General features: G+C 39.3%; 1 protein-coding gene across 2 annotated transcripts in view; it reads left to right on the forward strand.

The window, feature by feature from the left end:
* Positions 1-2,248: 2,248 nt before the first annotated feature.
* pip5k1ca (phosphatidylinositol-4-phosphate 5-kinase, type I, gamma a) overlaps positions 2,249-26,705 on the forward strand; it is a 65,046-nt gene continuing 40,589 nt past the window's right edge. For both annotated transcript variants that reach the window (XM_041791579.1, XM_041791580.1), the window contains exon 1: positions 2,249-2,587. In XM_041791579.1, coding sequence (XP_041647513.1) covers positions 2,455-2,587 — 133 coding nt within the window. In that variant the 5' untranslated portion in view covers positions 2,249-2,454. The remainder of the gene's footprint in view (positions 2,588-26,705) is intronic.

The raw sequence follows: 26,705 nt of genomic DNA on the forward strand, positions 1-26,705 counted from the left end.
AGCTGTCATTGTCCCTGGCTGCGTCTGAATATTTCCATTATTTTTGTTTCTGGGATTTTCAAGGAACAACCGTGTGAAGACCCAGAAAACAAATTATGATGCTTAATTTCAAAACTGCAAATAGGATATTAAAACCTTTATTTCATGGTAGGATTTTGCATAAGTTGTTTCTTATTGTCAAATCCTCTTAAAAGTGGTAAGTAGATTTCTCAGTATTACTTCATATAGAAAACAATTTCATAGGATATGACTACAAAGATTAGTCAAGTGTCTTTTACATGTTCACTTCTCAAATATAATAAGAAATATCATCAAAGGCATGACTTTGGAAAATCAAAGCTACAATTTTGTGCACAAAATCTCTCCTTAGTGCAAAACTTGCAAAAGTCTGCTTGGTGTTTGTAAAAAACCTCCATGTGAAAGCCAAGCAGGCTGCACTGAGGAGAGGCTTCCATCTAGCCACTCTGCCATAAAGCCCAGATCAGTGGAGGGCTTTAGTGATGGTTGTCAAAGTGACCATCAGGTCCGCGGTCACCTGTCTTTCTAAGGCACCTGAGCTGTGTTGCAATACTTCATTTTTTCAAAAAACTTGTCATAAATTTACAAACATTTCTAAAATTCTGTTTTCAGTTTGTCATGATGGGTTACTGAGTGCAGATTAGTGAGAGAAAATAATAATAAATGACTAGAGCATCAGGCTGCAACATAAAGAAATTTTAAAAAGTAAATATTTTCCAAATGCACTTTTTAACATCTGTGGGTACATGTAAGGCTGCACCTAAAGGGGATAAAGGGGAGAACCTTCTGGGGTCCAGCCAAATTGGGGGCCTATGGAGGTCAGCAATAGGATGGTCCATTGTAAGTAAGCTGTGATATACTTTTTTTTTTTTTTTACCTGAATAACCACTCTGATCAAAGCAACAAATATCTCTTTTTTATCTATGCCATAGCATATAGCTTTCTTAAAAATGTAAATCCCTTTTCTTAAAGAGAACAGGTTAAAAGTAGCAAAAAAGGCAAAAAAGGTAGTGCAATGGAATATCAAAAGTAGAAGAATTGGGTGAAAGTTGCATAAAAGGTATTTGAAGTCCCAAAAAATGGGTCAAAATGGCAGAAACAGGCAGATAAAATTGTAAAAGGGGGTTGATAAGTGGTAACATCTGGTTTGAAATGGGAAAATGGGCATAACAAGTTGTGAAACGTGGTTCAAATTAGCAAAAAAAAAAAAAAAACTGATGAAAGAGTGGTGAAAGGGGGTTAATAGTAAAAAATATGTCAACAAAGGCCAGTATCTGGAAAGTGTCAAAACAGGCAGAAAAAATGGTGGAAGCTGTTTAAAAGTAGCAAAAATGGCATGAAAATGGCCAAAATGGGTTAGAAGGTAATGAAATTGGATTTTTAAAAGTAGATTAAAAAGATTTAAAGCGGCAAAATTGGCTCAATAAGCAGAGAAATGTGGTCAAAATGGATGAAAGAGTGGTGGAAAGGGGTTAATAATGGCAAAAATGGGTCAATAGCGGAAATTATAGTTGGAAAGTGGCTCAAACAGGCAGAAAAAGTGGTGGAAAGAATTTAAAGGTGGTGAAATGGGATTAAAAATTTGGCAGGTTCAGGACTGTAGAACTAAGAACCTTCTTTTATCGCGACCGCGCCATCCAGCGAAGTGGAGGAACATGCAGCTTTGGGTCCCGCGAGACCTGAAACTTTTTTAAATTAAGGAATATGCAAATGCGAACGAACATGGGGCTGTTAAACTTCGAGGCATTTCAGATACAGCTTAAAGGTTGAGCAATTGTAAACACGAATAAATGAAAATTCCAAGCAATATAGACAAGTAAAAAATGAAAAAGAAAAAAGTAAAGGGAAATGATTATAATAAAACAGAAAACAAAAGTCCAGGGCTGTGTACTATCAACTAATCAAATCTGATATTTTAGTAATGAAGATAACTTCATGGCTATCTTGTCTTTGACACGTTTCTGGGATTAACTTGGAAGTTTTAACCTATTTTTCCAGTGATTCACATTGGGCTAAGTTTTAAAATACCTGGATTTGTGAAAAAGGGATTTTCCAAGGTGGGTCCTGAAACTACGGGCCTGACACTACCTTCTGCAAGTCTGCGCTACTCGATTCAGAGCATCACTCTCAGTGTCTGCTGATGTTCCCTCGGCGGCCTGCAGGGGGAGCCGTATTGCTCAGCACAAAACCAGGCAGCAGCAGTGCTGTAGCAGCAGCAAGTGCGGTGCGGTCGACTTGAGTGGAGCGGACTGTGGTCCGCCGTCGTGAGGAAGCATCGCACAGATGAGGGGACATTCTCGGATTACTGTCACATATTTTTCCGTTTGATTGTTACTACACACAAAGAGCATATTTTTCCCACGCACCGCCAGGATCGTGCCTCCGCTGCGGGTCTTTCAGTCGGAGGGCTTGCCTGTTTTTCCTCCGGGAGGCTGAATGGAAGCAGCAGCCGAGGGAGCGGTCGGGCTGTCGGAGGCCAGGGACGGGAGCCCGCTATCTGTGGCCGCAGCATCCGATGATGGGGACACGGTGGTTGGAGTTAGCTACGGGATGGACGCCGCAGACATGGGTACATCATCCGCCTTTTGATAAAACATACTGTAGCTTTAATGTTTTACATTAGCTATCTTTACATTCTCGTCCATACTAGTCTCTGATCCTGCTCCCGTCACTAGAAAGTCCCGACTCATCTTTGCTAGCAAAGAATTGGTAAGCTAGGCTAGTGGCTAACTTAGCCATTAAGAGGCAGGTAAAGTTAGGTGGCATATAACATGTGAGGTACAATATCATGTCTGCTGTACATTCATTTAGGTACAGTCGTGACTAGTCAACAGCACAACAACGACAACAACAGACCATGCCTATTAAATCAATAGACTTTTCAAAGGGCCGTATTCATTGTACCGTTATAGCCGTTAATATTCTTTATAACCAGAGATTTGCATTTAAAAAGGCTTCTGTAGCTTCAGGCAGTGTTAGGCTGCACAAACACCTCCCCTCAGTCCCATACTGAAGAAAAACATGAATGTCATCCATGTTTCTGGATTAACCAGAACATCTTTATTAGAGCTGCTTTTGGACAGTATCCATTCAGTTACCTGTTGGACCAGCTAGTGAGTCTTAATATGAACAAGGAGGAGGGCAGATGAAAAATCAGACACCAAAAGCCGACTTTTACCGACCAATGTACTGGTGCTTGGCAAATAAATTGGATATTGATTGATTGGTTAACCGACTGTAGGAAAAGGAAACTGAAAAGAAAATTAATAAAAGCACGTTTAAAAAGACGTTGTTCTTGGTAGAATTTTTGGCATATTCATACGGAAGCACAGGTGTTACCAATAACACTAATTAAGCCATAATTCTATTGTGGCCAGTATCTTTTTTGCTCTGGTTTTGTTTTGTAACTTGAACTACCTAGGGGAAATATCTTGAAGTATTTCAAAATATCATACATGATGTTTAAAGTTTGACTGATAAAAAATTGGGTGTATTGACAATGATCCCCCCCACCCACCGAAAGTTCTGTTAAATCTGCCAGCAAGAAATGGAAGGAATGTGACACATGTAATCACCTCCAATATGCCAGTGTACTACATAAATTTTCCATTTTAAACTGCTCCATAAAGATGTTGTAGGGAGTGAAAGTATCACACCCTCATATGTTTTTAAATAAGAATTTGAATATTCAGTTTTGGCCATGATGAAAAATGGCTGCATCGTCAACATAGTGATAGAGGCTATGAAATAAATAGCATGATTTAGTTTGATCTAATCATGTTATCACCATGAACAGTATGATATTCTGTAACACATGTATGGGTGTCTGTAGGTAAATGCAAGGTCTCAGTCCAACAAAAATTCTGTCATATCGCATTCAGGGGGGCATGTTTACTGTACATCACTGTTTGGGGATTTTCCTCGTCCCTGGTGAGAAAAGTGCTGACTTTGACAGAAATTCTGTACCACTGCACACAGAACAGGCTCACGAATCAAAGGGTGAGTGTTACTCGACAAGCTTGGCTGTAGCAGAGGGTGAAAATGGATGTGGGGTGCCTTTGGCTGCAGATTATTTTTTTCTAGCATGCTCACTGGCACGTGCCTCATGTACCTGGGGTAATTTCACAAGTGTGTGCCTGCTCAGTCAGTGTGCCTTCACATGCAATGGCAAACACAGACCTTACTGGAGAGAGAACAAGGGCATGTATGTGCAGATGAACTGTGTAAAACAGATGCATTATTTAATATGCCTCAATGCTGCCAAATGTGCTCAGGTATACAGACAGTAGGCATGCACCCATCTGCACTACATTTGAAATAAAATTACACTGGCTGGGAGATCAGCTAAATATTGCATGTGTAAAGCAACAGAGGGCAGTTTTCATTTTGTAATTTGTGGTATGAGGACATTTGGTAGACTGTGGGACTGATGTTACAAACCCATATCTGTAATCTTGTCACCCCATTTAACCTCACCTTCATTCATCTCGGTGTCGGATGTTCTAGGTTGAATTGGTTTAAAATATTACTGAGGCAAGGCAAATTTCAATTATGAAAATCATTAAAGTGGCACTGTCCTGATATGCTGTTACATTAGTGTTATATGAATGCTAAAGAAGTTCATTTAGATGACTGAGAAGTCATCCAGTAACAAAAGCAAGGACTTATTCTGCCTCTGAAGTGGCACTTTTATGCTTAACAATGTAAAGATGACCATACATTTTCTAAAACAAACTCTTCTTTTTTGCTATTTGATTTAAAACTTGAATCCAAGATCACTGAAGTTGTAGCTCCAAACATTTGCTGTTGTTTTTCATACATGACTGTTGATCTTGTAGCACAGCCTAGCTTGCACCCTGCACATGTGAGGTAGTGCTTGACAATGAATGGAGTTTGGATTTCAATCATGATTTTTAGCTTCATACATTCATGAAAAGAAGATAATCATGATTAAACGATTACTGTTCCACCTGTGATTTAGGAATGCCTGATATTATCGGCATGAAATAGGTATCAGCAGATATTAACTTGAAAAGTGAAATATAGGTAATGGCAGATATGATTTTTTTTTCCAATAAATCTGCCTGTTCCCGCTGTAAATGATGGCTGTACAAACAAATGAGTTAGTGGAGTTTTAGGGTGGAACAACAGACCTACGTTATCTATCTTTTTCTTTTCATTATCGTTCCTTACCATTCCTTACACTTTAAAGTGAGTTTTGAGGACTCTGAATTGTTGTTAATTTATTCATTCTCAAACTTTAAACTATGTGTTTAAAAGACTGTAGTTTTAGGCCTGAGCTACATTTTAATATTAGTATTGATATCAGTGTTGGCTAGGTATGCACAGCATTATTGACCTGATATCGGTATCAGCAGATACTACCTAGAAAAGGCAGATATCAGTATTGACAGATACCAAAAATTGTGCCGATATTTACATCCAATATTAAAGCTGTTAATATAAGCCTATATCAACCGTTAAATTTGGCTATATGAAGTAATAAATTAGTGGAGTTTTATGCTGGACCGACAGATCTATGTAAGTTTAGATCTTTTCCGTTATTCATCCTCATTCTTTAAACTATAAAGTGTCTTTAAGAAAAAATAGTTTGTTTCTTTTTTCGTTCTCAATCCTTTAATTGTGTTCAAAGGACAGATTTTTTTAGTTGTCTAAAACATATTTAAATATCGGTATCGGCTAAAATGAATCTGTAAATATCAGCATATCAGATATCGGCAAAAATCCAGTATCGTGCATCTCTAGTATTGACTGAAATTAGGGGTGGGTAAAAATATCGATTAATCGATGCATCGCAATATTTCCTCCCCCAATTCAATATTGATTCAGCAAATCCTCTGAATTGATTCACTTCCTTGCCAATGGGGGTCGCTGTGCGTGTGATTCGCATTGTGTGGACGGAGGCCGCACTCAACCAAACAACAACCAACCATAACCATGTTATGTGAGGTTTATCACAGTTTCCAAGAGGACAGAAATATTATTTAAGTTTACAATCACTTTACTTTTTCAGTGTTTATACAGAACTGTCATGTTTTTTACTTTTGTACTCCATAAGCACAAATAAGTTATTGTGCAAATTTTTATTTTGTGCATAGTTGATCCTCCCTCACCTGTCTGAATCACTGCTGACAGTCCCCTCCCCGCGCACGCACGCTACCGGCAAACTGAAATGATTTACCTGTGAAATGTATCCGCTGTTGCTAAATACCTGTGTGTTGTTACAGTGAGAAGAATACAGTGTTTAATTAGTGCATGTACGTACGTGTAGACGGCTTGCAAAGTGAAAATGTGCCTTGCTTCATCAACTTCTCTACTCTCCTGCTGCTCCTTTAACCTTTGGCTATTCATCTCACCACAACTGCCTCTCATCTATTAGCTGTTGGCTGCATGTCTCATCAGTCAGAAACTTATCGTAATTAATGCAACAGCCTGTTTTACACTACAGTGGTAAACTTAATAGAACAAACTATGTGCGCTCTGTTTGTTAAAAATGGATATATAGCCACTAATAAATGCCCCATTTGATGTCTGACATACACATTCAGTTCTAAATGATCAAATCAGAATACATGCAAAGACCCACATGAGATTACTCCAAAACAATTTCACGCAAAAATATCCTGTATTGTAGGGCAAACGTGTTATTGACAAGCAGATTTCTTGAGGTGTTTGGGTATATCCCTGCTAGAGGATGAGAAATAGTTAAATTGAGTTGATGCAACTTTTTAAATTTCAGTTTGTTTTAAAATGTTTAAAGATAGTTCAGGCTTATAAAACTGCTTCTGTTATCTTTATTTTTATTGGAACTGTAGCAAGAAGGGAAGTAATGAGGTGATAGGTGACAGGTGATACTGACAAAGTGCTGTATCAAAATTTATGCTGCCATTTGAGTTAATTAGCCACACAATTTTCTCTGCTATTTGAGGTCAGTTTATTTGAACAAGCCTCCCTTTGTACCTGACAAATTCAAGATGAAGCTGTATTCAGTTTGTCAATCTTTTTCTTTTATTTCTAATGTAGATGTGTGGGTCTCCTCATCTGAAAGCATTTGCTAAGCTAGTTTTTTTTTTACATATGCTTGCAGCAGGGAGGGGTAGGTGTGAATCTTACTGTGTGACTCCCCCTTCAACATCAGTTAGTGAAGGCTCTTGGGGGGGGGGGGGGGGGGCTTTAAAGGCAATTTAAGCTCAGGGGGATTTTTATTTAGATAACAAGTGGTAGACATTTGTCAATAGTCAATGCAAATGAATAAAAAAAGCAGGGTTAATTGTCCTGGTTGGTTTTCCTTGGACCAAGATAATGGTAGATGTTATTGTTATGTGTCAAAGTGCTAAATCGTGATATAGAGGTTGCTAAACATCAGATCTCCCGTATCTGTAATTGTCGCTTGTTGTGTTCAGCTCGTCTGCTAGGAACGTGTGACTGCAACATTGTGTGGGTGTCACAGCTGGCTGTTAAATAGCTGCCTGAGCATTTAGTCTCATTCAAACCCCCTTGTCTGCAGTCGGTTGTAATTTGTTCGTATTCTTCTGTCAGCAAACGGCATTAATCTCACTTATCTTCTCCACACATACATACTCATCTCCTCTCACCTTGGCTGTAGGCTCTCCTCTCCTGTGTGAGCTACAACTCATTTCACCTCTTCCTCTGAGAGATTCCCCTGGCTCAGCCACTCATTTGTCACCATCCATCAGACCTCCCCCCTCTCTGTGTATTTCTCTCTTCTCAGCTTTAGGCAGCGCCTGACAGAATAGCTGACCAAAGCACAAAAGTCGTTTGCCTCTCGTAAAATTTGTCATCCTTTTGCTCCCTCCTTATTTAACCTGCAAGGTCTCACCCTCTCCCTCTGTCTTTTTCTCCCTCCATGTGCACCAGGATCACTTTTTATCCAGGTGGCCAATCCATGCATGTATAGGATTTTGACCTTCTGCCAAGTGATTTGATGTCATATTTTGATGACGCAGTTTAGTTACGTCTTACATGCTGCTGATTTTCTCTGGTGGTGGGGGATGTGTGCTACAGCAGCTATTTTAAACAGACACCACCACAGCGAAGCAGGAGTGTTGTGTTTGCTGCTGTCTGTCCTTTTGCTCTGCAAGGGTTTCTCCTTTTTCAGCGGTTGCTGCTTGCAAAATGAGAGAGTAAATAGAAGCAATGATGACATAGGCTGGGAGGAGACTTGTATTCTTAGCTGCATTTGCCTCTGTTGTGGTGACTTTGCAGCTGTAAAAGGTTAAATGTGTCACATGACTGCAGAGTCACACTGTCCTGGCTCCCCTCAGAGGGGAAGTAAGGCAGAGACCCACTGTTTTCAATCAAGAAAGTCACTGCACCCACTGTGCAGGCTATTATTATTTCATAATGAGCACCTGGAGTATGAGTGTAGTCAGACAGAAGCACTAAGCTGTCATACCTATCTGAGCCACCCGCATAGAATTACGACAGATTATTTTGTACTGAGGATGCATTCAAGTGGCACCTGCCTGGGGCATCTGTAATTGCATCTGTTCTGTTGTCTGATTTGGTTTCTTCCATGCTTCCTGCCACATTACATTTGTTTTGGTGGATGGCATGGTGGACCAGAGGATAGGGCTGTTGCCTCACAGCTAGAAAGTTTTTGGTTTAAATCCCACTTGGACAAGGCCTTTATTTGTGGATTTTGCATGTTTTTCTGATGTGCATGTGTGGCTTCTCCCTGGGTACTCTACCTTCCATGGACCAAAATTATGCTTGTTAAGGTAATTGGAGTCTCATAATCGACAGTAGGTGTGAGTGAGCATGGCTGGATGTTTGTCTCTTTAAGCCCAGTAAACTGAGATTGGCTCCAGCCTGCTGCAGCCCTCAACAGGATAAGCAGTGTAAAAATGAATGGATGGATATTTTTTTAAGAAACTGTAAAACCTGGCTTACAATAACCACAGAAATATAACTGGTAAAATGAAAGAAAAATTATTCAGACTTTGTGAAATTTGATGAACTACTAAAGCCCATGATAGAAATTTAAAAAAATAAATCAATATTTATAAGAGGTATTTAAAGCTTGTCTCCCTCGTCTTCTGTTAAAGAACTATTACCCCACTTTCTATTTAAGTCCGTCAAAGGTGTCCATTTGGTCCACTGTTTTTTTTTTTTTTTTTTTTTTTTTAATAAAATTAATTTATCAGTCAGCAACACCTTGATAAACAGTAATCAAGAGAGCTTATCATTAAAACAAAATAACAAAAAACTCAAAATTAGACAGAGGTCTTACACAAATTGCATGCTCATCTGACCTTACTTAAGTCGTCTCGGCTTGAGGGAAACAAAAACTGCACAACGGTCCAAATCAAGATATCTTCTGAGGATTGGCGCTACGCCGATTTATTTAAAAATGTGGTGGTAAAGTGTGAACTGTATCATTGCTAGAAGATAGGGATGGGCGATATGGAAAAAAAATCATACAACGATTTTTTTATGGCGAGATGACGATCTCGATTTTATCACAATTTTTCACTAAATTTCTAAGACAAATTTTCAAGTTAGCGACCACAAAAAACAACCTTTCCTCTGATTTATCTATTTCTTCGGCACCATCCTGTTGGCCAGTGCATTATATGTACGTGGTGTGTGTGTATGTATATATATATATGTATATATGTAGAGGTCTTATCACACAATATAATAAAGTTCCAAACATTTATTTTCCTGCATTTTGATCTATTCTGTTTTCTGGAACCAATTTCTAAATTTTCTGCACCACTTTAGAATTATTATGTGTGTCTTCGTCTGTGTTTTAAAATCTACTTTACTGTTTATTAAGCACATTTTGACACTCTGATTTGCATATTAAAGTATATGGTCTTTAAAAGGAATTCCTGCAGCTGAAGCTTTAAACAAGTAGCCTGTTCATCCAGTTTGCAATTTAACATCACATTTACTTCAGCCTTGTTTACAGACTGCCAAAAAAAGAAAATACAAATATACACAAATTTGATGAATTTTTGAGACATGTGGTTGTGCAGTTAAGTAGTGACTGTATATTATTTTAACACCATTTAAAATACAATTTAAAACTGCCTCAGACACACTTTACCCCGCTGAACCACGGTGCTTTATCTCTCTCACCTGTTTGAACCTCGGCAGACAGGAGGACGCTGTCTTTAGAGCTCATCAAAAAAACGTTGATAAGCTTTGTTCAGATTGTGCAAATAAATATTTTTTTGCACACTGATAGTTCAGAAAACCAAGACGAAGCTTTGTATAAGAGTTAGAAATCGTCATGAGAGCTAAATCTTAAGTTCACTTTCACTTTTAGCGTCAGGCTCTGCTGCATCAGAGAGCAGAAGGGGAGGGGGGGAGGGAGCAAAGAGTGAGAAGTAGTAGAGCCGATCCTACGATGAAACAAATTAAGCAGATCGCCAATACATTCTATTTCTTTACGATCTGAGATCGTCTTATCGTGCACCCCTACTAGAAGATACTCTCCACTACAGTCAATTGACATACAATCTGTCTGAGCACCTGTACAGAAAGCTGTAGCTCTACTTTTGAAGCCCCATTACCCTGTGTGATGCTCATATTAAAATCAAGATGCTGACAAGAACCAAGTAGCTGAGGCTTTATTTTCAACTACAGATATCCACAAAAACAGAGGTAAACAGGCTTAGGCTCTTTTTTGTGTTAAAGAGCACAAAGGAGAGGTCTTATATTTGTCTCTCTTTTTAAAATAAGGATTTTTGCCCACTTGGAGTTTGCAATAAATCAACGGGAAAGCCAAGTGGGCTTGCGTGTGTTTTGTAAGGACCAGAGGCTTCCATTTAGCCCCCCTACCATAAGCTGAGATCAGTCAGGCCGTGATGTTTGTCCTTCTGGAATTTTGTCCCATTGTCATGCAGGATTTCTGGAGCTCAATCAGAGTGACTATCGGGTTCTTGGTCACCTCTTTTGCTTAGTTCTTGTCCCCTGATTTCTCAGTTTGGCCTGGCAACCAGAGTCTTAAGAGTCCTGGTTGTGCTGAACTTCTTCCATTTGAGAATTACAGAGACCACTGTGCAGTTGGGTACCATCAGTGCAGCAGCAATACTTTGTAGCCTTCCCCAGATTTGTGCCTTGCAACAATCCTGTCTTTGAGCTCTGTAGGCAGTTCCTTTGACCTCATCGCTTGGTTTTTGCTTCTATATGCATTGTCAGCTGTGAGGCCTTCTATAGAGGATTGTGTTCCTTTTCACGTAATACCCAGTCAATTTAATTGATCACAGGTTTACTCCGATCAAGGCGTAGAAACAAACATCTCAGCAAAGATCTGGAGAAATGTGAGGCACCAGAGATAAAATTCAATTGTCGTTGCCAAGGGTCTGAATACTTAAGTCAATGTGATATTTTGGCGTTTTTTTGTTTTTAATACATTTGCAAAAAAATCTAAAATTCTGTTTCACTTTGTCATGATGGGGGTACTGATTGCAGAGTAATAAGAGAAAAAACATTTTAAATGATTGTAGCATCAAGCAGCAACAACATAATTGAAAAAAGTGAAGGGGCAGGAAACTGAATTCTTTCTGAATTCACTGTAAAGTAGAGAGAATCCTTTGTTTTCCTCCTTTTGCACCCCTTTGCATCAAAAAGGGGTAGATGGCATGTTAGGATGTGTAGAGATAACTGAAGCAAGAGGGCTTTTTTTTTTCAAATCACAAAAGCTAAGTTGATGGGATAGTTTTCTTTCTAAACCAGTAGGTCCATTGGCTGTTGAAGTTGAATCGGCAAAGGGTTGTGGTGCCTGAATATTTTGATATTTAGTAGTGGCGCTCTGATCGATCGGCCACCAATCAGTATTGCCCGATTTCTGTGGAAAAGTATGTGATTGCATATGTTGATCACTGCCTTTCATTGCTGATAAAAAAAAAGATCACCTGTGGCTCATACTTTGCAGCCTGTAGAGGCCCTGTGTGCAGTGTAGGTTCCCCTCCCCCTTTCCATCACACTACACAGGCGCGCGGCAGCAAACTCAAACATGTCTGCCATGTGGAACTTTTATGCGATTTGTGAGAGTGATGTAAAGTTTGCATCCTGCAACACATGCCACTAAAAAAAACCTTGCGGAGGAAGCACATTAAAAAGCTTCAACACAATTTAATACGACATACGAAGAACAAACACTTGGTGGAGTATGGTGAGTTTTTGAGGCTCACAGCAGAGAATGAAAAGAAGGCAGCCGGAGCAGCAACAGTCAAACGGCAGCTAACGCAGCCCATGCTGGGAAACACTTGCCTGTATGAGCGTGACAGTCAGAAGTAGGGTGGCCATTTCCACAGCACCAAAAAAGAGGACACTTTGCAGCACTTAGTGGAGCAAGAATAATCACAACAAATAGGACTAATAGTGTAGGCCCCGCTACAATACAATTTTGTCCATGATAGCATTAGTATCATGATACAGTGATTCTGAGATACTCTATTCATTGAAGGACAATTTGATCCAGGACCGCCCCATGCTTAAGTGAGGCTCTAAGCAGACTCTGATATGAGGCCCCCGAATACTGCTGCCACTATCGCCCCAACATACTCACTGAACAGAATTCAAAAGTATCTTAAAATAACTCAAATAACTAAATGATATATTACTATAATAATAATCAATACAAAGTCTTTGCAATTTAGCCCGAGTTAGTTGCAAATAAAAGATACAGATCTAAGTTAGTAAAATTATCATTGATTTTAATGATCATATTCCTTGTTGCAATAAAAAGGATATTTTTAATTTCCATCTTTCTAAAAAAAAAAAAAAAGGCGGGTCACTATTGGTTAATTATTTTCATCATAACATTACTGTAAAACACCAAATAATTGCTGGGTCCCAATTAACCCCCAGGTGTGATAGTACATTTTGACAAATAAACGCCTGTTCCAAATAAATGCCGGGTGTAATTTATTTACAGCTCCGATATGTGACTGAGATGAGATGAGAACCGTATAGAATCAACTCCCAACTCCCCTTCCCTTCCTGTTCTTCTCCCTGTTTGAACGCCGAGCTCTGCCCCTCTCTTTACGCCTCCTCACGGGTGAGAATGTCCACTGAATTTAATACTCAAGATGGCAAAGCGCTCGTGGAGTGATTTTGCTCTGCTTTTCCACTGAAATCAATGGCCAAATCACAGGCAAGAAAACACTTCATCTCATCATGAACAAATTCTACACAGGACTGAACACCGCTGTAATCCCGCCGTTGAATCAACTTCTCACCGAACTGAGATATGGAAGCTACAGCGGCCAATAGGAACGCTCCCTCTGACCTGAGCCTGATTGGCTGCAAGTACTAGCCTCCTCATTGGCTGGGGCACCCCCGTCCCTTGCTCGTTTTCTCAAGTGAGATAGTAGCGCCATGCCTTGGTGCAGCCAAAAAATACAAAGTACGACATTAACTTTAAACTGTCCGTCGTCAACTTTGTGTTTGTTTAATTCCTTACCAGTATTTAAAGTGTGTAGAGAGTGTTGAGTTGACAGAAGAAGACAAAAGTATAACTATGGTACTGTAATCTTGTCTTAAAAATGTAAAAGTGATATTCATACTGATGTAAATAAATATCAGACAAATATTTATCAGAGCCTACTACTAGTCTCTTTAAATTAACATGCTTGTGTTGTAATTCAGTTCCATTCATTCAGAAGAGAAAGATGCTGGATAGACATTTCCCTGTGTGTATCTGTCCAAGTCCTTGTGTGGCCTTTTAAACATACCTGTTGTGGATTCATTCCTTTTGTTAGCCTTATCTGGAAATTTAATTTGCATGCCCTTTCAAATTCAATTTGTTGGTACAATTTCAAGTTTCTTGGTTCTTATGCTTCCACAGACATATTCATGCAAACATACCTGCCCTTAAAAATTAGGTCAAAATTCACATATGGCAACATCTAGAATGGGTCAACCGATTATCAGCCTGGCAGATTATTGAGACAAATATTTGGCATTTGGCCAATTATCTACATTTTTTTAAAAACAATAATCAATAAAATTGATTCATCAAACAGTTCGCTACTTTGGCTCCAAGATGTGTCTTCCTCTCTGGCTTTATTTTCATTCTTCATAGTCTCTCTAAATGTCCTGCATACATCACTGTCTGACTGGCTATATGTCACATGACTACCAGCCAATCAGTGCTTCAGCCTGGATGCCACTGACACAGTGAGCATGGCTTTACTCATTTCGTTTCTCATGCAGATAGAGCTAGGGCTAAACGTTTTCCTTCATTATTTTGGTCAGACAATTTTACTTTTCTTTCTTAAAATACATTTTGTATGCCTTAATAAATGCATCTAAGTTTCAAATATCGGTCTCACAAACTATAATCGTATCATTTCCCTAAGAAACCATTATCGGTCAGCCCCTAATATCTTGCATACAGTAATAACTTGATTTATGTCACTTGATCATACGAGTTTGAGGCAAATAATTGAAGGGGAGAATCATTTCAGGCTATTTAGTGCATGTGACTGGATAGTGGACTATCGGGGTCCAAAGAAACTGGTGCCATTGCTGGGCTCACTGCTGTTATACATTACAAGCATATTTTTTTTTAAATTTGCAGTAATTTTAAGTAATTGAGTGGGTGATCAAGGCCCTCGGATGTTTTCCCCAAGGTAATCTCACAGTTATCAGGTTGAGTTGCCCTAGAATTGCTCATGTCTTGGTACAAATTCCCCTAAGTGCACCATTATTGGTTTTCTTGCCCTGCGGTGATAAATACTTCTTCACTCACCTCTATGCTCTGTCCATGGACAGCTCTGTGTTACCTCCATGTTTTGACATCCTGAAAACAGCCTGGAGTAAGGGCTTCATTTTCATCAGAGTTTTGGGCCGGATCAGCAACTGCAGGCTGTGTATTTGCTGCACGGTATTTTACAAAAGACCAAGCATGCTGTCTGTCTGTCAGTTTTCTGCTCGCATTCACCTGGGCACACAGTAGCTGTGAAAAAGCACATCTCTTTAAAACCATAGGCAGTGTAACCTCATTGTGAATTAGAAATAGAGACAGCAGCTTTCTGTCAACAGAATTGTAAATAACGGAGTCTAACTTGCTGACTAACAAAACCTTAGACCTGAGAATGCTGCACAGCAAATAGCACAAGATCATCTGTAGTATACATATATATTCATGTAGCTGGCAGCCTGCAGAGGTAGTCTGCATTTCATAGAGGTGAACTTAGAGAAATGCAAGGCCACACAATATTAGGACAATGGTAGAAAATCACTTTACATGCGTTGCTTTATAATGGTTCTTGTGGGTCATTTTCCGTAAAGGTTGAGTATTTAATATTTCACCAACTCCCAGCTGTCCATCAAAATCTTCAGGGGCCTGTGTTGATCGTTTTTTTGCATAGTTACAAGCAGAAGTCCCTCTGTAGTGAGACAATTACTGTCCTCTCAGTCACGAGTGGCTGAAGATGCTGCTCTCAGCAATAACAGCAACAAATAGGAGTCAGACTGATGACCACTATGTTTATTTGTATCTCCTCTCCTCTCCTCTCCTTAAAAGGTCCTCTTTCTCTTCCCTGTAAGCTCCTGACTGCATTTTGAGGATCAGTAGGGATCACTCCGCTCAGTTCTGATCTGGGAGCTCAGTAATGAAAAACATACTGAAATTGCATAAGAGTTTGAACACTCGTGTGCCGTGTGTGTTTGTGTGTTGCATTTTGCCACAAGGACTGAGCTGTTTTTAGCCTTGCCCAGAGAACAGGGTGCTGCTACTCAGGCCTGCCAGTCTCCTCAGCAGCAGCAGGACCTCCCTGAGGGAGTGTAGGACAAACACACTCTTGACATATTATTCCAGGAGTAAAATATAACATTCCCACTAGCATGCATCCAGAAATAAATGTTATTTTGAATTTAGACACATAAATTACAGCGTCTCTCCTCCTAAAGTGTGTACTGACTCAGTGTACATGCTGACTCACATGCTGGGAAGGCATCATGTTCCCATAGTCTGAAGTTACAGTTTTATTGACTTCTAGAGCTGTATCCATGTGTGCGTGTTTCTGATGTGTGTAAAAAACCTCCTACTATTACTATGCTGTTCATTACGCTCTGTCAGGACTTGGCCTGAGCAGCTAGACTTCTCATACTGAATTTTCTCTCTTTGAATTTCCACTTCAAAGTCTGCTGAGCTTTCAGGCTTCTTCACAGAAAAATTACACTTTCATATCCACCCGATCCATTAGTTGGACTCTCAGTGCGAAAAGAAGATGTAACTATCTCTGCCTTTACGTAGTATCTGTAAGATTAACACAGCAGTCATTGGCTGCAGTCTGTTAGTGTCTAGACAGTGATTTAAATCAGTCGTCTTTGTCAGTTTGAATATTGAATAGATGGTTTTAGATCTTGAAGGCAGATGGTATATGAAGGGTACCAGCATTTAAAGAGGTTTTAGTGTTTATCAGATTATATATGAAAATGTTTGAACAGCAAAAGGAAGTGAAAAATTGGCTCCTTTGTGACAGATAAACACCCAGTCCTGTAATCATCAGGAATCCCTTTTAATTTCCGAAAGAAAAAGAAGTACCCTCGAAAGCAATTGCATTTCAAGCAGAGCAGACACCCAGTAACCCAAAAACAAGACAACAGACGGTGTCCTGACTTCCACCTGTCCTTGCAGTGGGGCCATCTTATCCTGGTAATCCATACAGTTAGTCTAGTGTCCTACAGAGAATGGGATTGGGATTAGGGTTAGTAAGTAAAATGGACTGGGGATTTGGCTGCCTTTGGGCCCCATGTTGTTGGGATAATGTGTGTTGTCCAAAGTGCATGGCACAAAGTGATTTGGGCCTTGTCCATTAACATTTTACTATCTAGAGAGTACTCAAACCTGGTGCAAAGAGGAAGGACTGTCTGCCTTTTAAATGGGTAAAACATCACTCAAACCAGAGTATGAGCTCTGATTACTTTTGAAAGCAGTGTTCACCTGCTGGAAGGTTTGCTAGTAATTACAAAACAGATTTTAGTTTGTATTTTATGGTAGGCTGAACTCCTGTAAACATATCTGTCCTTTGATTGTACCACTGAACAGACAGAACAGGAACAGGACACTGTTGTTGAAGGATTTGAGTTATCACTAAAGCAGTGGTTCTCAGCTGGTCAAGTCTCAGGACCCACTATCAACTCCTCAAATAGCATCGCGACCCAACTTTGGGCAGTTTTTTTCATCAATAAGATTTATTTCATAAAGAGAGCTTGGACCTCAGACATGACAAAAGATATGACAAAAACAAAGAAACAGGGAAAACATCTTTTAAATAGTGTCACAGACCATTTGGCACAATTGTTTTACCCAGGTACACACAATCGGTACCCACTAGTTGAGAAGTACTGCACAAAGCATCCCCAAAACATCAGAGACAATCCAAACGACGCTACAAGCACTTTTGGATTATGCACAAAAGTTTGACCACAACAATTATTAAAATCTTCAGACACACCTACAGAATCGGACAGGATCTATGTTGATTAATCTTCTGTGAGCTCAACAACAAACAAAGGTAGGCTGTAAACATCCACTTGTCTTCTTTGCTGGAATCCTCGGCTACTGTATATTCTGTATCGAGTGGACACATGGAGACAAGAGAGTTAATTTCAATATCTGTGGGATATCTTGCTGGTGGCACTCACAATTATTTGTGATATTTATTATAAGTCCCTGCATGAGAGCATGTTAATGTGTGAGCTAGTGTATGTATTAGCGAGAGCTGCAGAAGAGTTATATTTTGTCTGGGTAAACAAACCCTTGCCAGATTTATGGGAGCTGTAGTGAAAATCAAATCATGGCATGGTTTTACAGTTGGCAGCATTAGGTTGTTTTAAAAAAAGGTTTGTTTGCTATGTTTATGTTTTTGGAGGGGCAGGTGGTTGGTTGGTTTTGAACAGTTATCTGGGAAAAACTAAAAAAGTGAAAACATCACCTTTTGTACTGATGAGCAGTCACTTTTGCCATCTAAGACTCACAGATCAGTGCATTCATTTAGGAAATAATTGGCAGATTTGTTCATAATAAAACTATGTTTTTTTTGCAAAGCTGAATGATTCACAGAACGTGAAATATAAAGTGTCAATTGACTGAGCAATTAATGGACCAAGCACCTAACTAGTTTGAAGAATACACAGCACTAAAAACACTTCTAAGAGCCCAAACACTGCTTCCATTGCCTGACCCACTGACCAAGTTAACATGAACCTGCATCTGTCTGGACAGTCAGGTTTTGGTTGATGAATTCATTTTTTAACTTCAACCCTGGATCTCTCTCTTTGGCTGGGAAGATAGAACTAAAATACACTGCCGGGCCAAATAAAAAGTTGCCACCAAAAAAAGGTCACACACTCTAATATTTCATTGGACTGCCTTTAGCTTTGATTGCAGCAAACATTCGCTGTGGCATTGTTTCGATAAGCTTCTGCAATGTCAAAAGATTTATTTCCATCCAGTGTTGCATTAATTTTTCACCAAGATCTTGTATTGATGATGGGAGAGTCTGACCACTGCGCAACACCTTCTCCAGCACATCCCAAAGATTCTCAATGGGGTTATGGTCTGGACTCTGTGGTGGCCAATCCATGTGTGAAAATGATGTCTCATGCTCCCTGAACCACTCTTTCACAATTTGAGCCCGATGAATTCTGGCATTGTCATCTTGGAATATGCCCGTGCCATTAGGGAAGAAAAAAATCCATTGATGGAATAACCTGGTCATTCAGTATATTCAGGTAGTCAGCTGACCTTATTCTTTGGGCACATAATGTTGCTGAACCTAGACCTGCCCAACTGCAGCAACCCCAGATCACAGCACTGCCCCCACAGGCTTGTACAGTAGGCACTAGGCATGATGGGTGCATCACTTCACCTGCCTCTCTTCTTACCCTGATGTGACCACCACTCTGGAACAGGGTAAATCTGGACTCATCAGACCACATGACCTTTTTCCATTCCTCCAGAGTCCAATCTTTATGCTCCATAGCAAACTGAAGCCTTTTTTGCATGCCAATGATTTGACCCTTCTTAAACAGACTAACATCTTTTCCACGACCACAGGATGTGTCTTTCGACATGGTTGTTTAAGAAATGAGAAGTTACTCATTGCATCAGCTGGGGTTAAATAACTTGTTGCCAGCTGAAAGATAATCGCCCATGCAATAATTATCCAATGGGAGGCTCGTACCTATTTGCGTAGTTCAATCCAGGTGGCGACTTTTTTTTTTTGGCCAGGCAGTGTATTTTTTTCTATTGTCTTTGATAGTGATATCCCTGTTGTTGGAAAAATAACAAGTTGATGCTATTAGCTTGCTGTATAGGAAAATTTGTTCCCCATTTTCACTAAATTCTGACATTTTGTTGACCAGATGATAGATGAATTCTATAAAGAAAGTGCTACAGATAAACCTGTTCTAAAAAGAAATACTGGCAGACCCTGGAGTAATTTTCAAAGGCTCTTTTAGTTAATACAGGTTCTTATCTTTGGTGGCAGCAGTTGTTTACCTTTGTGGTGACTGTGTTGTGCATTGCTTATCATCTAGCTCCAAGCTAAATGTCTCAAAGGGATGTTATTTGGAGCCAGCAGGAAGCTTTTTATTAAGCCTGCTTGCTTGCCTGATGCCACTGATCATAATGGATGACTTGGCATCGTGAAAAGCCGTTCTCTCTGGCCCCTGCTTTCCCTGCACATACAGAGTGTATGATCTGCACTGACAGCAGAGGACGGAGCAGCTTTCCCCCTCTGAGCACACTGCTTTGTTCAGTAAATCAGAGGAATACTGAGGGGTAATGTGTTTAAGCGAGAAGGTTGTGGATGTGTGCTGTACTGCTATAGCAGTTTAAAAAGTATTTACATATTTGGAGCTGAGTTCAACCATACTTCCTACTGTTGTCTTTAAGCAGGATTTAGCAAGTCAGCCTGTTTCACTGTCTCAGTCTCTGGGTTATACACAGAAGCAGTAAGGAAAGGCAGTGACGTGGAGTGTTTGATGTAATTTTATAAAGCGAGGCTTTGGGTCTGTGACTGTCAGTTTTGTCATCCAGGAAATGCAAAACTTATTGAATTACAATAATGAAATTCAGTTAACTTTGAACAGCAACTGCTTTTTCATTTGAGTTGAAAATGTTGCTTACACACAAGCAGACTGACAGAATAAAGCTATCATTTCAAAGAATGAAAAGTGCATTCATAACCACCTGTGTGAAGTGAACTAGACTGAGGTGGATATAGATTAAAATATTCTGTAACTGGGGATCCTCAGAGCAGTTGTCTGTGTGTAAACTTCAGCATCCTGACATGGACCACACAGAGAACAGAATGAGTTTTCCCTCCAATCTCATCCTCACCAGGTTGTCAGAGACTAAATTGCAATTCCAGAGCAGCCTTTACAAGGCAAAGATACAGAAACGAGACCGAGTTGTATTTTATTTTACTACATATTGAGCAGGCTTGTGTTTTATTTTCCTGCTCATCAGGATTTGATGGACTTCTGTTGTCTATAGAAGCACTTTGACACATTAAGCTTTGGTTTTTTTCTTGTGGCATAAAAAAATTAAGAGTCAGTCAATAGCTGGAGCACCATCACTTAGCCTCTGCTGAGGTAACAATCATCTCCAAGACCGCCTCTTACTTAGCTTATCCTCTGGGAGTCCTAGTATTGATCCAATAGGGGTCAGACAGAGCTGTCAATATAAAATAGCAATGCTGTCTTCACTTTGTGTTGTTAAATAAGCAGTGTTAAGCAAGCACCTCTTTAAAAAAATAAGATTAGATAAGATATACTTTATTGTCCCTGAGGGGAAATTTGCCTTGGGCAGTAGTGCAACGTACACAGCTCAAACATACACTGACATAACAAACATCAAGATTAAGAAAAAATACAGAGTCTGTAACACTATATAAAGTGCTTGAGAGCATCCAACAACATAACAGTTCATTCAATAAATACTGACAATACCGATTTCAAATATAGAGTCTGTAATATTACATAAGGTGCCTTAAAGCGTCCAACATCATAAAAGTTCATACAGTAAATTCTAAGAAAAGCACTGAATATGCATGCAAAAAAAAGGACATTACAGATTACCAACTAGACAACCTACCACAAAGACAGCACACTCTTCTTAGCTTTAACTTTGGTGTGGGAACTGTAGATTGTGTTTTATTTGGGCAATAAAACAGAGCTGAGCTTACTAAAGCAATATGATTTGAATTTTTTTTTTCATGTTGGCCAGGTGGGATGGTTGGAGGTATAGTGGGACTAACTGAATGAAACGCTTGCGAAGAGGGGTTCCTACTTGACAATCCTGGTGAAGTGCTGGCTTCTTGCAGCCCGTTGGTCTGCATGGTTGACTTTTGGGGGTTAATATTAGGGGAATAACTGTGTTTAGGGATTTCTTCAGTGCTTATCATTTCAGTAGGGCACAAGTATATATTCATTTTTTGATATAGTTTCATAACTTTGTAGAGGTACACTGAGCGATCATAAACTATGTACAGTTGCAAGCAAAAGTTTGTGAACCCTTTGGGATTTCTTGGATTTCTGCATAAATTGGTCATAAAATGTTTTCTGATCTTCATCTAATTCACAACAGTAGACAAACAGTCTGCTTAAACTAACACTGCACAAAAAATGATATGTTTTCATTTGTTTATTGAACAAACCATGTAAACATTCACAGTGCAGGGTGGAAAAAGTATGTGAACCCCTAGGCTAATGACTTCTCCAAGAGCTAATTGGAGCCAGGAGTCAGCCAACCTGGAGTCCAATCAATGTGATGAGATTGGATGTGTTGGTTAAAGCTGCCCTGCCCTATAAAAAACACACACCAGCTTTGAGTTTGCTGTTCTCAAGAAGCATTGCCTGATGTGAACCATTCCTCTCACAAAAGAGCTCTCAGAAGACCTACTATCAAGAATTGTTGACTTGCATGAAGCTGGAAAGGGTTGCAAAAGTATCTCTAAAAGCCTTGATGTTCATGTGTCCAAGGTAAGACAGACTGTCTACAAATGGAGAAAGTTCAGCACTGTTGCTACTCTCCCTAGGCGTGGTCATCCTGTAAAGATGACTGCAAGAGCACAGCACAGAGTGCTCAATGAGGTGAAGAAGAATCCTAGAGTGTCAGCTAAAGACTTACAGAAATCTCTGGCACATGCTAACATATGTGTTGACAAGTCTACAATAAGTAAAACACTAAACAAGAATGGAGTTCATGGGAGGACACCACGGAGGAAGCCACTGCTGTCTAAAAAACCCATTGCTGCACGTTTGAAGTTTGCAAATCAGCACCTGGATGTTCCACAGCACTACTGGCAAAATATTCTGTGGACAGATGAAACCAAAATTGAGTTGTTTGGAAGGAACACACAATGCTGTGGGTGGAGAAAAAAGGCACAGTACACCAACATCAAAACCTCATCCCAACTGTGAAATATGGTGGAGGGGCAATCATGGTTTGGGGCTGCTTTGCTGCCTCAGGGCCTGGACGGATTGCTGTCATTGACAGAAAAATAAATTCCCAAGTTTATCAAGAGCTAACCCTATTCTAGACAGTATTTAATAGTCTTTCATTTCAGTCAGAGCTTGTTGACACTTTGTGTTGTGTAATCATATTGCTTATTATAACTAGGACAAAAGTTGTGTTCTGTACTGTATAGATGTGCATCTGTGAGCTGTAAAGATTTGTATTGTTATGTTGCTGTGCCATAGCCGTGTTTAATGGTAACTTTAAAGGATGTGGAAGGCAGCATCTGTCTGTTGATTTCGGGCATGTGCATTAGTCATATAAATGCTGGTTGACCTCAACTGGGGCACCATGGTAACAAGAGGAAAAAAAAAAGTGTATGTACAAGTGTTTAAACATGTTTGCTTGTACGTAGAAGTGAACATGAACAAAATGTATAATTTTGTTCGATATTGGATTGTTGCCGATATATACTCATTTTAAATTTATTATAGCCAATAACAATATATAGACACATTTTTTTATTGTAAAGAACACCAAGTGTGCCCTATAAAAAGAAATACTGAGTCCAGTGGAGCTGAGAGAGAAGCAGGGAAGTCGACAGTCTGGTAGATGTTACACGTTTAGGGCTTCTTTCAAAATGTTGAGGGCCCATGATGAGCCTCCTTGTGTGTGTAGCACCCTAGGCAACTACCTATACCTGATAATACACCAGTAAATTTAACTGTTACTTAAGGCTGATATATGATATATTGTTGATATCTAAGTCTGATATATTAGCTGTAAATATCAGCGGATATTTTTTATATTTACTGGTTAAGATATTTAGCTTTTTAAGCTATCATCTACTGATCCCCATATTGTGCTAATTATATCGTGTATCTCTATCAGGCATATATAATGGGAAGAGTAATGATGAATCCATCATCTTCAATTCTAGGTGGATACATTCATTAAACCTTTAAACATACAGGTATCTCATACTGCAAACTGTATTATTTAGTGTTCTTTAGGATCAATGTGGACTTAAGCCATTAGGAAGTATTTTTCTGCTCAGCTGCTTGCTTTAAGGCATGTAGTCAGAGTAACATGGGTGCTGCTTTGACACATCCAACTTGTATTTGCATTAGTGTTAATGTCTTTTTAAAAAGAAGCAGCTCTTACTGATCCACCTGTTAATACTCAAGCATTAAAAACAGAACAGTACAGCATTGTGACAGAGTTCAACAAAATCACTCGTATTTTAGTACTGCAAGTGATTGAAGTGGAAAGTTTCAAAATATATCAAATATGTATACAGTGACGCAAAACAAGACATTAATCTTTCTCTTTGATGGAGTGGGTTTACATTCTCTTGGGTTTGTCTATCTCGCCATGTTTGAAATCCTAAACTGATAAATACAAGCAAGAAGCAGACAGGAGAAGATGCGTTCTGGTTTTGTTGAAAAAGTACAAATACAAAACTATAAAACCAGATTGAAAAAATATTCCTTTAAATTTTCAAAAGCTTAGTATGAATGTTGGTGCAGGCATTGGTTGAGGCTTTTGTGTTACAATGTCAACAGCTGCAGTTTCTGTTGTGCATCGTTATTTGTTTCTATCTGAAGTTTGTATCAGGCCAGCACTGTTCTGGGAGTCTAGTCTGTTCTGGATTTACTCAACAAATATTTGCCAGTTTTATGTGCTTACACATGAAATTATTGCCATTTTGAATCACTCGATCACTATCGATCTTTGTTTGTATAGCACCAATTCATAACTGTTAAAATTATCTCAGGACACTTTACAAAAGGGGCAGGTCTAGACTGTAGTCTTTGTTGTGGCATATTATAGTAAAGATAATAATTAATCATTCATGTCATAATAAAGACTGTATTTGAACCCTATTATAATAAAGATCAGTGTTAATCATTGATATTGTAATAAAGACTATGTACAAACCCTATTATAATAAAGCTTAGTGTTGATCGTTAATATTATTATAAGGACTAGTGTTAATATTGATATTATGACGGAGACTATATATAAACCATAATAAAGACAAGCATTAATCACCATGAGCACAGCACTAGCAGTATTTCACACAGTTACATTGGTGACAACAAAACTTTGAACAGGCAAAAACCCCAACAGGCAGGAATGTTGAGAAACCAGACTCATGTTGACAGCACTCTGCTGAAACTGATGCTTGGTATAATTTTGTGTTCAGCAGTGATGTGGATAAACCGTGACCTGACAACAGCCAGGGATTAAGCTGTGGTCAGCACTGCTACATGAACAGATCAAATGTAGTTTTAACATCATATACTGTGAAACCACTGTCAAATATAGAGTTTCTGTGTGAAAATAATACAAATAAGCCTGTCTCCCTGCAGCCCTGTGGGCTAACAGCAGCTGGTAATGGACCTCTCTCTTAAGGGTGGTAAGAGTGGGTCATTAAGCCAACAAATAGCAGCTTGGCTAGGCAACAGACTCAGCTAGAAGCTATTTATTTGGATGGGTCTATTTGTTGTTCCATCCCCTGAACAGCTCTACAGTCTGCTGCTGCAGCATGATGGTGCTATAGGACCTATTTCACCGTATTTTCTCATTCTGAAGGCCTCTTTATATAGTCAGAGAGGGAGTCACAAGGGTACCTGTTAAAGGCAAATGGAGGAGTGTGTTCTAACAGAGATTAGTAGCATGGTATCATGTCAGACTTGTGCTCTCAGGAATCACTTTTCTACCAGACCACATCCTCTCAGCCGGGCCGAGTGTCAAAACATTCTGAACATGGCAGCCATGGTGAAAACAAAAAAAAAAAATGGATATAAAAAAGATGGATATCTGTCTCAGTTAAGCATCCTGGGATTTAGAAGAGATGAAGACACAGTAGACCATGGACATTGATTTGTCCTAAATTTGTTTTCCTCATGTTTATGCCCCTGATTTCAAAGATGGAGAAGTTGACAAAGTAAAGCCTGAAGGCACTCGATGCCAAGTTTGATCAATAATAGTATGACCTCTTGTCAGGGGGTAGGATCCAGCTGTTTTGCCTAAGTGGTCTGTAAAAAGATCAATCTTAGTTTTTTTTAATCTAGTTATTTAGTAATTTGCACTGCAGAAGCATGCAGTTCAAAACATGTTTACCAAACCCAGGCTTCCATTTAGAATTAGCCAGCTCATTAAAAAAAAAAATGTCTTATAAGTGAAACAATGTACAGTACATATCATTTGGACTTTACAAAACTTCATCATCTCTGCTTTTTAAAATTTACTTATTTATTTTTTAAATTAAAATACCCGTTTCGATTTTCTTGTTTAACTAGTTCATCTAAGGACTGATGACATTCCTATGCTCTTGTCCAGTCCCTGAAAATACATTTTACATTTCAAGTACAGTGAAAAAAAAACATGAAATAAAGGAATAAAACAGCATGAACACATAGTAACAATGAATTTGTAGCGGTGAACCAAAGATATCTACAAGAGGTACATATTGTTCCTTGTCTCTTCTAAGTTTACCTCAGGTCTACCGGTGGTAGAAACTCAATCCAGTAGCCAACTTGGTTATAACACTTTGTGAGCTGTCATTGCTTCATTTTTATTTCTAATGTCACAGCTACACACAGTACATCTCTCAACTTTGATTTTATTTTGGTAGCATAAACAGGAACTGTTACAAGGTCGGATACTGTCACTTGACAGATTAACTTTCAAAGTGAAGTTAATTGAATAATTAATAATATCAAATTACTGGCTTCAAATATTTGTATTTCAGTTAAAGTAAAAGATGATCTGAACAGGTCTTCATGCCAGTTTTCTAACTGTCACCCTGTCATGACTCCTAACGGTGGCTCCTGTGGTATACAACAAGATAACAGCATCTTCCCTGATGATTAGGTTTATAAGCAGCTGAAGTGTATTGATCAATATAGAGAGCATACATCTAGCCTTCTAGCTGTGCTGTGTGGGACTCAGTTGGTTAAACTGTCACAGCAGTTCTCCACTGAGGCAGAGAGAGATAAGCACATGCTTGGACACAAACATCCTAACTCATTCACTGCTTTAAAACCTGCACTCTCAGCAAGCAGTCACACACTCACTCCATCTCACACATACCTACACATGAGGCAGGTGCAGGCATGCAGAAAGGAAGAGCTGTGACTGACTGTAAGCTGCTGTAAAATATAAGACACGCTTACAAACGCGAACGCAGGCACACATATGGAGG

Source organism: Cheilinus undulatus, linkage group 7 (assembly GCF_018320785.1).
Source record: "Cheilinus undulatus linkage group 7, ASM1832078v1, whole genome shotgun sequence".
NCBI lineage: Eukaryota > Metazoa > Chordata > Actinopteri > Labriformes > Labridae > Cheilinus > Cheilinus undulatus.